Below are 13686 nucleotides of genomic sequence, written 5' to 3' on the forward strand. Positions count from 1 at the left end.
TGATTGTTTGTTTTCTGTGAGAGGACACATGCAGGATGAGGAGCGACGGGCTAGGAGACTGGGGTAGGTGGCGTCTGCGGAATACTTTTTTTTTTTTTGTGACGGGACTTGAACTTTATGAAACCATGTTCCGATAAAAAGAGGGCATGATCTAAAAAAATATTCAATTCTAATAAAAAGGAAGAGAGCTTTAAAGATTTTAAATATATTTATATATAAAAATACATGAAAATACAAAAAGTAGCTAAAAGAAAGATAAAAGCAAAAAAATAATCTTGTAATTGTGTAGGATAGCCTAGTTTATCAACACTTAAAGCTTAAATACTTGAATTTTGAAAGATTTTGGACTGTGAGACCGTGTTCGTTATCAATTTATTCGTAAGTGACCGCAAGAACAGAATTCACTAGAAGCCCCAAGCTGAAAAGTAAGTCACTCTGGATGCCACTGCTCTTACCAGCCCGTCTCGGGTCCGAGAGAGGAGGCCGAGACAGCCGCACCGAGGCTCAGAACCAGCACCAGAGTGCCTCGAGCCAGAGCGGAACTTCTGCTAGGTGTGTCAGATTGGGGGCGGGGGTTTAATAGCTTTCACGTGATCGGAGTTTTGCCTGGGTTTCCTTTATGACATAACATTCCTACCTGTTCCTATTCAATTTAAAAGAAGCATGTCTTAGAACAGCACACCTCAAATTAAAAAAGGCAACATTCTCTTCAAGTGGGGGGGGGGCGAGGGGGGGTGAGGTAGGGGGCAGCAATCGTGATTTAACCTTTTTTTTTGGAAATGGAAAGGGGGAGGGGGAGAGCATCTTTTGGCATTCCTTTCAGAACAAAAACAATATAAACTGAGGAAAATAACAGGCAAGATCAATGAGAGTTAACACTTTTGGACCTTTTCAATTAGTCTTGCAAAGACAACAAAAATGTCAGAAATGCAACTTTTTGCCAGAAAAAGTGACTTTTGTCCAGCAGACAAATTTTTAGAGCTCAAAGCCAGAAGTATTTACCGTTTAAAATTTCATAACTTCATTGAGGGAAAAAAAAATTATAGAAAAAAAAAGCTCACTGCAACACTTGTGCCAAGTATTACCTGCCTTCTGATGATTCCCCACAACATACACATCTTTCCCTGGTCTTCTAAAAATCAATATACATTTCAGTTCTACCACTAATACACTTAATATTGAGGGTTTAGGAGAAAAGAATCAAAGGTGCGTGAAGCTGAACAAACAGCAAGTGCCGGGCTCTGTTCCGAACAGAGAACACATCAGTGTCAGGAGAAAGCGAGAGAAGAGAGAAGAGAGAGAGAGAGAGAGAAAGAGAGAAAGAGAAAGAGAAAAAGGATTCACAAGTACTATGAAATAGGGGTTATAGCAAGTCTGTTGTTCTTCTAGTTGTCATAGTTTTGTTTTGTTTGTTTTTTGTCGTTTTTGTTTGTTTTTTTGTTTGTTTTTTTTTTCTTTTTCTTTCTCTTATGTGATTGTAGACTCGGTTGTCGGGGGCAACGGTCGTGGTGGCGGGGGGTGGGGGGGGTTGGGCTTTAGGACATACTGGAACAGCGGACCGAAGGAGAGCCCATCTGGGTCAGAACCTTGTCTAGCCACTGCAGAGGCCCGTTGAGATGCAGCTCGATCCAGCATGGGGTGCTTGTGACCGTCTGTCGTCTAGAGATAGAGATAGAGATAGATAGACAGATAGACAGACAGACAGAGTGACAGAGGGAGAGAGGGAGAGAGGGTGAGGAGAGGTACTAGAAGGGGCGCATCCTTTATCTGCTATGCTGACAGAAAGACAAGCAACCACTCTGGAAGACAGGCTTCCACTGATGATGGGTATGGACATGAACTAATATAATAAATTACGAATACAGACATAATCTTAAAAAGACATGATACAAATGTTTGTTATTTCACTATAATTGTATGGTCAGGTTCGCCCTGTCGGGACCTATTTCCCGATAATGACCGGTGTTCTATACATTATCCCGCTTATTACACGGCTAATTTCCAAAACAAAACAATACATTCCCCACGATATGACTCTTTAGCCTACATAGCCTAGGCTATAGCCTATTTTTTACCGTTTCATCGTGGCTTTTGCTGAGAAACAAATAGTTTGCAACACACGCTGAACTTGAATCAAACATTCTTTAGAATAACCGTCTGCTTTCACTTTTGAATAAAGTTTCAGTCCTTGCATAGTGTTATGAAAACCGTAAATTAGAAGCACAAAACCCATTTTCCTTGACATCGGTCTGTTATACTTAGCAACGGTCTGTTATTGAGAAATAACAGACCACCGAACGTTGGGAAGGCCCATTCAAGTGAATGGAGCATTCTTCAGCATTATGAAGAGCCGTGTAATAATGCACTATAACTGTATGCATTTTATATGTGTGTAAAAACTGTATGTGTTACTGCACTATAATTGTATGCTATCGTATATGTGTGTAAACTGTGTTACTGCACTATAACTAAGTATTTTATATGTGTGTAAAAACTATGTGTTACTGCACTATAATTGTATGTATTGTATATGTGTGTTACTGCACTATAATTGTATGTATTTTATATGTGTGTTACTGCACTATAATTGTATGTATTGTATATGTGTGTTACTGCACTATAATTGTATGTATTATGTGTGTTACTGCACTATAATTGTATGTATTATGTGTGTTACTGCACTATAATTGTATGTATTGTATATGTGTGTTACTGCACTATAACTGTATGTATTGTATATGTGTGTTACTGCACTATAACTGTATGTATTGTATATGTGTGTTACTGCACTATAATTGTATGTACTGTATATGTGTGTTACTGCACTATAATTGCGCAGTCCCCTCACCTGTACTCGGCGCCCCAACCCTTGACGAAGCTCATGCGGATGGTGCACATCCTGGTGAGCTGGTAGACGGCCTCGAAGCCCTGGTTCACCGACTGGGCCAGCAGGGCTGCAAACTCCTGGTTGTTGAAGATCTTCAGGTTGCAGCCTGGAGTAGAGAGGGAACGTCACAACAACAGACATCAGCGTCAGTCTTCTCACTGGACTTTGGATAATTAGATTAAGACGGCCAGCTGTTTCTGACCAATGTGACCGTGCCGATGCAATTTCAATGACAGTGTTGCAGTTTCATGTCATGCAAGTATAATATCACAAGAAATGTTAAGTTATCATTTTCATTGATTCATTTAGCAGACACTGTTGTCCAAAGTGATTTACATATGTCAACTACATTACAAGTGATTACATTGTCCACGGAGCAACTTGGGGTTAAGTGCCTTGCTTAAGGGAACAACAGTGGAAGTCGGGAATTGAACCCACAACTTTCAGGCTACTGCACGCGAATCCAGCTCCTTAACCACTACACTATGACCTACGACCGCCAGGTTATCAAAGCAGACATTTAAAGCCATGAGTGGTCATTAGTGAAGTATGAGTGTGAGCGAGTGTCTGTGTTGTGTGTGTGTGTGTGCGAGGGTGTGTGTGCGTGTGTTAGTTACCTGGGGGGATTTTGCAGACTGTGGCAGGATGCCATCCATACCGCTGGTTACAGTTGGGGCTCTGAACGAAGATAGCGCTGTCGCTCAAACACTCCGCAAACACCTCTCCACCGATGTAGTACAGTCTCACACCTCGGCCTGGACACACACGTTAGTAGAAGTAGTCATTCATACCCTTCACATTACTTTGACATATATATGTGTGTGTGTGTGTGTGTGTGTGAGTAAGGAAAGAAAACAGAAGAAAGAAAACAAGAATGTGTGCAACAAACAGAATGAGAGCGTGTGTGTGTGTGTGTGTGTGTGTGTGTGAGTGTGTGAGTGTGAGAGAGAGAGTGTAGGAAATTGAATGAGAAAGAAAAGAAAGAAAGAAAGAAAGAAAGAAAGAAAGAAAGAAAGAAAGAAAGAAAGAGAATGCCAGAATGAATGAGAAAAGAATGAGATGTGGAATGCCAGCAAGAGGCCACACGGGCAAAGTGAGTGATCTGCCATCCTGAGAGGTGGTGAGCGGGCGGATGCGGTACCTATGTGTCTGCGGGTCATCTCCACGGTGGCGTTGCGGTTGACGTTGGACAGCAGGCCCAGGCAGAAGCGCTCCGAGTTGGACGGGTCGGTGAAGCCGTCCACGGTGAGCGAGGGCTGTGAGGCGTGGAAGGTCTCGCCCACACGCTGGTTCAGCTCGTAGTACGCTATGGAGCACCAGAACGCGGGCTCCGAGTAGGTCACCGGCTGTAGGTCTACACACACACACACACACACACACGTAAGTCTCAACACAATCAACATCACTACCAAGGAGGTGTTCAAAGAAAAGTAGTTCAAAAGTCCGCTATTTTCCCCCATCCATCTTCCCCCATTCTCTATCCCCCCCACCCCACCCACCCCATCAGAAAACCCTCTCACATGGCTAATCAGACAGTAGAGCACCCAGTCTAACTCTGACCCTTGACTTCACTTCCCCAGCCTTCCCTGTTCATCCAGTCTGCCCAACATCTGTGGGGCAGGGTTGGGAACCCACATATTAGAATAGAGTACAATCGGTACTGGTCAAAAGAAAGCGTTGAAAAATTCTGAAATTATTTGAACAATTTTAAACTTGGTTCTGCCCATCCATTAAATCAATAGCCCCTTTGTCATTGCAAACAAAGACAAGAAAAGAAGAAGTGAGTCACCTATTTTAAGACAATAAAGGCCTTATTGGCCAGGGCTCCCTTGAAAAAGAGATGCAAGATCTCAATGGGATACCTGAACCTTGTTGCGTGTGTGCGTGCATGCGTAACCTTACCCATGCCATGGTTTACAGGTGAGAGTGTGCTGGGAGACAACTCAGCTGGGGAACCTAGAGAGGGAGGGAAAAATCAGAGAGTGAGTGAGTGAGTAAGAGAAAGTGAGGTAGCTACTTTACAACATAGCTGTCACATGTCAACACACCATAAGCATGGGCTGTTTAAATGGCAATTGATCAAAGCAGAATAAATTATTATTTTAGTTGGAAACGTTAAGTAATGTTCTACTAGCTTTAGGTAGTAACAGCTTTCATAGAAACAGATTCTCAGAACACAAAAAGCCCTTCTACACTAAAAAAAAGGGATATAACCAACGCACAGATCACTAAGCAGTCCCTTAGTGACACACTAGGAATGACACATTTTGTCAATTTGGTCAAAATGTTTGGTCCAAAATTGTCAAAATGTTCTCCTGGGAGCTTTCAAAGTTCTGAATTCAACTGGCAATCAGGAGGGATGTCACAGAAAAGTAGGAAATGTCCCACTTCAGTTGCTGGTGAACAGCGTTTGGTGTTTTAAGCCACCAACGTTGCCTTCCAGGCAGCGCTGCATGGAAGGCACAAGGGTTAGGCATGGGTTAAGGTTAGGGTTAGGGGAAATAAGGTTTTTATGAATGATATTGTACTCTTTCTGTGCACTGGCCTATAGGCACCTTACCCTAAGCCCTTCCTAAGCATAAGACACGTTAAAAACATAAAAATGAGTTTCCATGGTCTAAAAGGTTAGGGTTAGGTGCCTTGAAGTCGACGGTCGCAGCGCTGCCTTGAAGTCGACGGTCGGGGCCTAAAACACCATCGAGCCTGATGAACACACCAAATGCTGGAGGGGCTGTCTAGGGTGGGAGTCGGGTTTGAGTCCAGCGGGACTAACTGGGGGGGGGGGGGGTTGCTGGGAAGGGGGCATCACTAAGAGCAGTGGGCGCTTTACTGGTCCCAGGTCACACACAGCTGTCTACGGTCATTCCCGAGCAGTGAGACACGACTGGGAATGTACCTGTGTCCATACTTTGATTCAACTGCTGGTCACTTGTCTCTCCGTCCTCACTGATGTAGCCCGGAGGGGGAGTCTCTGCAATGCATGCGCGCACACACCACACACACACACACACACACACACACACACACACACACACACACACACACACACACACACACACACACACACACACACACACACACACACACACACACACACACACACACACACACACACACACACACACACGGTTAGGAGTCATCAGCTACATATTCTAACACATTTTTCTGATGTTGTACAGTTGAGTGTGTGAGACTTTGGAGCACTTCCCAGTGGCGAGTGCTTGCAGAATGTGGAGGGTATATGAGTGCAGCTGAAAGTGTCCCTAAAAGCCTTGCGTTTGTACCGTTTTCATTCGGTCTGTGTGTGAGGCGTGTGTGTGTGTGTGTGTGTGTGTGTGTGTGTGTGTGTGTGTCAACAGGCATGTAGTAGTCCCAGGGGGATGTTGGGCTTCTTGGGGATGGAGTGTGTGTGTGTGTCTCACCAGGTATGTAGTTGTTTGGTGGGTCGATCCCGGCGGGGAAGTTGGTGTTTTCGGGGATGGAATGGGTGTAGTCATCCAAAGGAGGCAGCTCAGTCAGGATCTCTGTGTGTCTTGGCACAAGGACAGGGGGGAGTACTGAGAAGAGAAGAGAAGAGAAGAGAAGAGAAGAGAAGAGAAGAGAAGAGAAGAGAAGAGAAGAGAAGAGAAGAGAAGAGAAGAGAAGAGAAGAGAAGAGAAGAGAAGAGAAGAGAAGAGAAGAGAAGAGAAGAGAAGAGAAGAGAAGAGAAGAGAAGAGAAGAGAAGAGAAGAGAAGAGAAGAGAAGAGAAGAGAAGAGAAGAGAAGAGAAGAGAAGAGAAGAGAATCAACTTGCATACATGGAAATAACTACACATCCATGTTGGGAATGTTTGTATGTATTTATTCATCCATTCATAGGCTTCCCCTAGTCTTCCCAGAGAATGTAGGGCTAAGCGTTTGCTCAAGGGCATAACAGTGGCTGCTACAGACAGAAGTCACAGGGGAGGAGTGTGAGAATCAACCTGTCCAGGGAACTCCACGTCAGACTCCAACATCACCCAGGGTTTCACATGGGCTGGACTGCCCTCTAGTGGACATTCTGTTTATTCATCATGCTCCTGTCTAAAGGACACTACACAGAGTGCTAGCATGCTTCCAGATTATTTTTTTACTGATTTCTTCTTTAGGACCTTTAGGACTGTTTATGTAAATTAAGGGAGGACTTTTGTTGGGGTTTTAATCTTTTGATATTTTTTGGGTCTTCTGTATTACTTTGAGTAAAACCTTTTTGTCAAAGCCATTCATAATTCCATACTTCCAAGCAGATGGCGTGTGCGTGCGTGTGAGTGTGCGTACCTGGCGTCTCCACCCTCTGGTAGTGATAAGGGTTGACGCAGACCTCATCCTTCTTGAGGTTGAAGGCGTACTCGCAGGTGTCGATGGCGCGCAGCTCGTGGTGGCTGTGCAGGTCGGGCCAGCGCCACAGGCGACAGTAGATGACGTGAGGAAGACCCTTCCTGTGGGACACCTGCAGACGGCCATCCAGAGACCTGGGGGAGAGGGAAGGGAAGGGGGGCACACACAGAGAGAGAGAGAGAGAGAGAGAGAGAGAGAGAGAGAGAGAGAGAGAGGAGAGAGAGAGAGAGAGAGAGAGAGAGAGAGAGAGAGAGAGAGAGAGAGAGAGAGAGAGAGAGAGAGAGAGAGAGAGAGAGAGAGAGAGAGAGGAAAGGAGAGAGAAAAACAAGACAGGACAGAAAGACAACAGAGGGATGGAGGAATGATTGAGAGAGGAGGAGAAAGTCCAAGCCAAGCAGAGGAGGAGAGGATGAGGGAGATATGGAAAAAGGAGAAGAAAAGAGGGGAAGAAAAGAGGAGACAGGGGATGGAGAGATGAGAGGAATCAAGGAGGAAGAGGAGGGAAATGAGAGAAGAGGAGCCAAGACAGTAAAGGAATAGAAAGGGGCAGAGAAGAAAAAAGGAGAGAGAGAGAGAGAGAGAGAGAGAGAGAGAGAGAGAGAGAGAGAGAGAGAGAGAGAGAGAGAGAGAGAGGCGGCACACAGGAGGAGAGTGCCGTATGATGAGAGAAGAACAACATGAATGGAGAGAGGGAGGGGGGGCGTGTTTAGACTTCTGGAGGAGAAGAGCAGGTGACATCCTGAAACCGCACTAAACACACACACCACACACAGGTAACAGGTACAGACCAGCAATCTGTCTCACGCACGCACACACACACACACGCTATGCTACGCTACGCTACACAACATCAGAGCCAAACAACACACCAAACCTGCATTCATACAGCTGACTAGTTTGCATTTCAAAGACTAGCTCCTATCCGTCTACAAGTACATTTGTTGTTCAGATGAATTAATGTGTGCTTTACCAGAAACTGTTTTTAGACAGAGACTGTAGAAGATTTACGGTCAATTACATTAGTATGGTCATCTTTTAAATACTTAACTGTTGCGGGCATTTCAAAGAAGACAGATCATTCAGACTAACAATGTTCAATGTTAACCAACCAAGAAATAGGGAGAAAGAGAGGCACACAGAGAATGTGAGAAAGACAAAGACAGAAATGAAAGACTGACAGGACAGAGATAGGGGAGAGAGAGAGAGACTAGCAGGCCAGGAGAGAGAAAGAAAACAAGCCAGGAGAAAGAAAGCAAGTGATAGAGCAGGAGTGTTAAACGAGAGCAAGCGAGAGTGAGAGAAAGATGGAAGAAAGATGAGGACAGCGGAGCTTCAAGAGGCGACGGGGGAACAGTGAGGACGGACAGAGAGAGAGAGAAAGAGAAAGAAAGAGAGAAAGAGAGAGAGAGAGAGAGGGAGGAGGAGGGTCCACCCCGAGCCCAGCCACAACACCACAGCACAGCACACACACCCCTGCCCCCTCCCTGTGTGATGTCATCATCGTGCGCCCCCCGGCCGGCCGGCTGCAGGAGGGGGCGGTGAGTGAGGAGGATATTCACCTGGTCGTGTCAGGGCAGCTGTATAGGCCCGACGTTTCCCACTGTTCTATCGTATTGGGCGAGCTCAGACCCCACATTTCAGAGCAATTGCTGTGCACAGAAAGTAAAACAAAAAACAGAACACAAAGAAACAAAAAATGATAAACATGGGGCATGATTCATTCAAAAATACCATGATGAAATAGCATGGGGGAGAGAGAGGAGAGGAGGGAGGGGGGAGGGGGGTGGTCACGCTTCTTTTATGGGAGGAGATGATGACATTATCACCTGGAGTTGGGTCTGATAGCACATGGACTGCTCCACACACACACACACACACACACACACACACACACACAAACATAACCACACACACACACACATAAACAACGCACACACACCTCCGATAAAAGAAGCCTCTGAAATGGAGAGACATTTACACAGGACTGCAACAGTGTGAGATGGAAACAAACTCAAAGTTATTGGTGACACTGATGGACTGGTTGTCATGACAGTGTAGCTGGACTCAGCTCCACTGTCCGGATCTCATTCCTCATGCAGGCCTAGACTACAAGGGAGAGGGGAGGGGAGGGGGAGGGGGGAGATTTGTCTCCATGTTTCAGAAACATTACACATTTCAACTCAACACTGACTGGCTCAGGACACTGTTTGAAGTGCATGCAAGAATAAACACAAAACAAGGCGGACATGACAGCAGAAGGATGTTTATCTTTGAAGTGTACCATTGGAACGCATCAAACTGATGAAAACAGAAGGAACAGTCAGACGGACGAGACAAACATGGGTGTCCGCGGCTATTCTTAAAAGAATCATGGACTGAGGGCGTGAGATGACATGACGGGACGTGACATTACGGCAGGTCGTAAGAGACAGACGTTTGGCATGTGATGAATGAAAGTCTGCCCCCTGGTGGTAGTAGTCTCTGAAATGGGACTAAACCAGTAGGAACTCAGTGAAAACAAAAACAGTACAAAGCCTGCAGCCACCAACAACAACCATAACACTGCCTCTACAGCCCCGTCAGTGGACACCAGCTTAACGCAAGACCTTATATCCTGCGTGTTTGTGTGTGTGTCTGGCACTTCTGCCACATTTATAGCAACCCATCTAAAACAATGAGAATTTGGTACTGCTAAATATGAGGGGTTCTAGTGTGTGTGTGTGTGTGTGTGTGTGTGTGTGTGTGTGGCACTTGTGCCAAATTTATAGCAACCCATCTAAAACAATGAGAATTTGGTACTGCTCAAAAGGAGGGGTTCTAATGTGTGTGTGTGTGTGTGCGCGCGCGTGTTGTAAAGACCTCTTGACGTATTTGTCTGATTGCACTGGTATTGTAATGGCTAGCTCTTTGATGCCATGCCAGAGCAGGGTGGGAGGCCGGGCCACAGGAGTGGATAGACACAACACCACCACCCGTTCAGCTCACCACAAACAGCCTGAGACCACTGGAGAGCATCATGCCAGCATGTTGTGACATCGAGTAGTGGGCAGAGAGGTTCCAATTCTCCTCAAAAAAAAAAAAAAAAAAAAAAAAAACATCCCCACATTGCTTCAACAGTTAAGTTAAATGTCCAGTTGCTGGTTACAAAGAATACCAATACAGAGTATAAACAAAATGATGGGCCTTATCTTACACCCAGCGCATTGTGGCATCAAGCACAACTCAAGTCTTGTTCCTATCTTACATCCAAAGCAGTGATGACTTTTTTTGCCCTGCGCTCCAGTTCAATTGAACATTGCGCCCATGGGCGTGTCAATTAACAAATAGGCGCCTTAAAGCCACTAAAACCTGGTCTAAAAGCGAAAGGCACATCTATTTCCATGGCGCGCGGTCATGAAATGTAAGCAGCCCTTAGCAACGGGTCAGAGGCAACGACTCGTCTGCGGAATGAATATTCTTATGATTTTTATTAAATCATTCGATTGCTATTGGGGTTGTCATTGCCTATAAGACCACAGTGAAGTTAATTTCAGTTTGCCTACGAGTTCAAATAATAGGCGAGTGCAGTCACACACACGTACATGTTTTAGTAAAACAAAGTTAAGTGAAATTCTGGTGTTGCACACACACAAGTCTCACATGCAAGCAGATTCCTTCAGATGCACTGACTCGTTGGGGGGCTGATAATGTATGTATTCTGATAATTTGACAACAAGCACTCAGTCAATTAATAGGGACTCAATGAGATACATTTCCATGGTACAGCCTTTTCAAGGTTGACAGATTTAGCGGTCGACCATAATGGACCAATTTTATTCGTTTGAACATTCCGACCCCAAAAGAAAACCAGGGCCCAGACGCACACATTCTGGAACTCCCCTTTAAGAGGACTGGTTGCTGCTCAACAACGCTTTTGGGGAATGCCATTCTGATCACTAATACCTGCTTTCTTCTAAGGCCTCAGTCTAATACCCCTGACTCAAAGTATCCATCTAAACTTCAAAGCCAAGGCAACAGGTGTGCATGCTTTCTTCGAAGGACATCTGATTTGAAGGAAAAATTAATAAAGTACACATTTTAAAATTGCTCAAGCAGATGCAAGCTGGGGAGGTCCAAAGTAATGCGTTTGGTCAATTAAAAGACTATGCCACAGAACGTAGCTCTTCAAGAGCTTTTTGAAAAGAGAGAGGGTCATCCCTCTTGAAGCCCTAACCCTTCCTAGAGTACCTCCCCTCCTAACACTTCAACAGCTAACTTGCACTCACCGTACATTTCCTTCTCTTCCCTGCTACCACTTTTACTTCGAAATTCACTTTGACTAGTACACTCTTAAAGGAGAAATCCGGCCGATTTTTACATGGATCTTGATCGCTACACGTCGAGTACTGCCGATGTATGCAGATGTGTTGGCACAAACTCTGTATTCAAACGGTTTCTTCACAGCTAATGAGTAGGAAATGCATCGTTTTGTCACGTAAGGACACTGTTCATATTGTACACACCTTTTCATGACATTTTGAGTCTGTTAAGAGGCAAAAAAGGCACGTTTAAATGGTGCCCCCAGACCTAGCATTGTAGCTCAATGGGAGTACTGGCCATTAGCTGCAGCTACTCCAGTACGGTAGCTTCAATTTTGGTCTTTTTTTTTCCTATCGACAGTACTCGGCGATGATCCATGTAAAAAACTAATGTGTTGTCCCTATCTGGACATAGAGATGTGTTAAAAATAACAAATTGTGTTATTTTCAACACATTCGATTTAAGAGTGTACTTCAACTTTTGTACTCATCCTCTGCTACATTTATCTATTTTAGCAGTATTTAATGTTACCTAAGGTCTCCTTTGCAACATAGCTTGAACATTACTCCTGATTAATCCTTTGTTAGTCACTTTGGATAAAAGTGTCTGCTGTGAAAATGAATAATTCCCTGATAACTAATCCGCTTTAACCCTCTCTGGTGCGGCTCTATGCTCTTCAATGTTTTTATATAGTGCGGCTCTACGCTCCTCAATGTTTTTATATAGTGCGGCTCTACGCTCCTCAACTGCTCTTATATAATTGGCTTCATTTAAATCGTTTCGATAATGCTGCACATTTTCATTGACTTATTTTTGATGTTGGCCAACTTCCTTCTGCTTGGAGCCAGAAAGTCACCAGAAAGTTACATGGAATTTTGCTCTGTGTTTAAAATAAGCCGATTCAAATATTGTGGCACAACTCCTCAAAACAATGGCCAGTTCGGCAACAATTTTACATCCACCTCCAAGCCCATGACCTGAAACAAACATTGCATTTCTGAGAAGACAAAAAAAACAAAAACACATTCAATGACTTTACGAAGGCAGATGCGCTAGCCTGGCAGGAAACAGTTCTAAAACGCAGAAGAAAAAGCAAAAACACTCATCTAAAACACTCTCTAGAGACAGAAGTGAAACAGTCACACTTCACCATGACTGATGCGCCACTTAACAACCAGCGGATGTTCAACAGTTGTGCAACATACATGGGGCACCAGCAGGCCTCCATGCACCAGGAACAACTAAACTTTCATTATCTGGAGACATGCACAATTATAAAACACAAACAGATGAATCATTCATTTTGTTCTCTGCTTTAGACAAAATGACAATGTCAATAAAGCTAATCCGAATCTGAACACAAACACACAGATGCACGCATTTATAAAACCATCTTAAAATGGCACACTTAACGCAACCATTTCAATGAAGAACAATAACCTGTTCTTCAGTCCCTCAATCTGTGGTCAGATGGCCATTCATTAGGAGATGTGAATAGAAGTTTAATCGGGCATGAATCATATGCCATTCTCAATTAATAAATGGTGACCTAACAATTCAGCGGCTACAAACACACAACTGCCTTTATTTCACACAATGACTGGAAAAAAGCCGCCAAAACACTAGGTTGCTTCACTCACGCACACACACCGCCTTGTTGCCGATGAGCACTATTGTCAATTGTTCAGTGGTTTGCTCTCAAACATCTGGCATCTCATCAAAACTAATCTTTTATATAAAATCTCAATTTTACATACAACCAAACACTAAATTAGAACAAATTCAAATTCCATCAGCACTTTGCTGCATTCATGGGCAGAACACACTACAATGTGTGAACTTGTACTGTATGAATGTCTGTAGAGGCTGCCCCTGTGGGAAAGGCGCGAACTAGATGCTAGGAAGGCTCTGACTAATGACGTGATGCTCAGCGTTGTGGGCATTGCAATGACCCGTCTATATTCTGGACGGATTGAGGAGCTCTCACATTAAACTGGAAGCACTGTTTTGGAGTGAGTGAGAGTGTGTGTGTCAACCGCAAAATCTGTTGGCCATCCACATCCCAAAACCTCAGTCACCTCTCTCACACAGACAGACACACACACACACACACAGAGCCTGGAGTTGTGACCTGATAAGACTAT

The 13686-nt window shown here is 44.4% G+C and overlaps 1 protein-coding gene across 2 annotated transcripts in view; it reads right to left on the reverse strand.

Annotated features, from left to right (window-relative positions):
• smad2 (SMAD family member 2) overlaps positions 1-13686 on the reverse strand; it is a 19128-nt gene continuing 5442 nt past the window's right edge. Inside the window, exons 2-10 of one of the 2 annotated variants that reach the window (XM_076283944.1) lie at positions 8803-8892; positions 7184-7377; positions 6310-6444; positions 5784-5858; positions 4790-4843; positions 4029-4241; positions 3505-3642; positions 2849-2993; positions 1-1659 (exon numbers count right to left, since the gene is read on the reverse strand). In XM_076283944.1, coding sequence (XP_076140059.1) covers positions 1536-1659; positions 2849-2993; positions 3505-3642; positions 4029-4241; positions 4790-4843; positions 5784-5858; positions 6310-6444; positions 7184-7377; positions 8803-8892 — 1168 coding nt within the window. In that variant the 3' untranslated portion in view covers positions 1-1535. The remainder of the gene's footprint in view (positions 1660-2848; positions 2994-3504; positions 3643-4028; positions 4242-4789; positions 4844-5783; positions 5859-6309; positions 6445-7183; positions 7378-8802; positions 8893-13686) is intronic. The other variant, XM_076283943.1, reaches the window with a different exon arrangement.

This window comes from Alosa pseudoharengus, unplaced genomic scaffold, assembly GCF_046254945.1.
Source record: "Alosa pseudoharengus isolate Yale_2024_CS ecotype anadromous, Long Island Sound unplaced genomic scaffold, YU_APseudo_1.1 YU_APseudo_1.1_scf_14, whole genome shotgun sequence".
NCBI classification, from domain to species: domain Eukaryota; kingdom Metazoa; phylum Chordata; class Actinopteri; order Clupeiformes; family Clupeidae; genus Alosa; species Alosa pseudoharengus.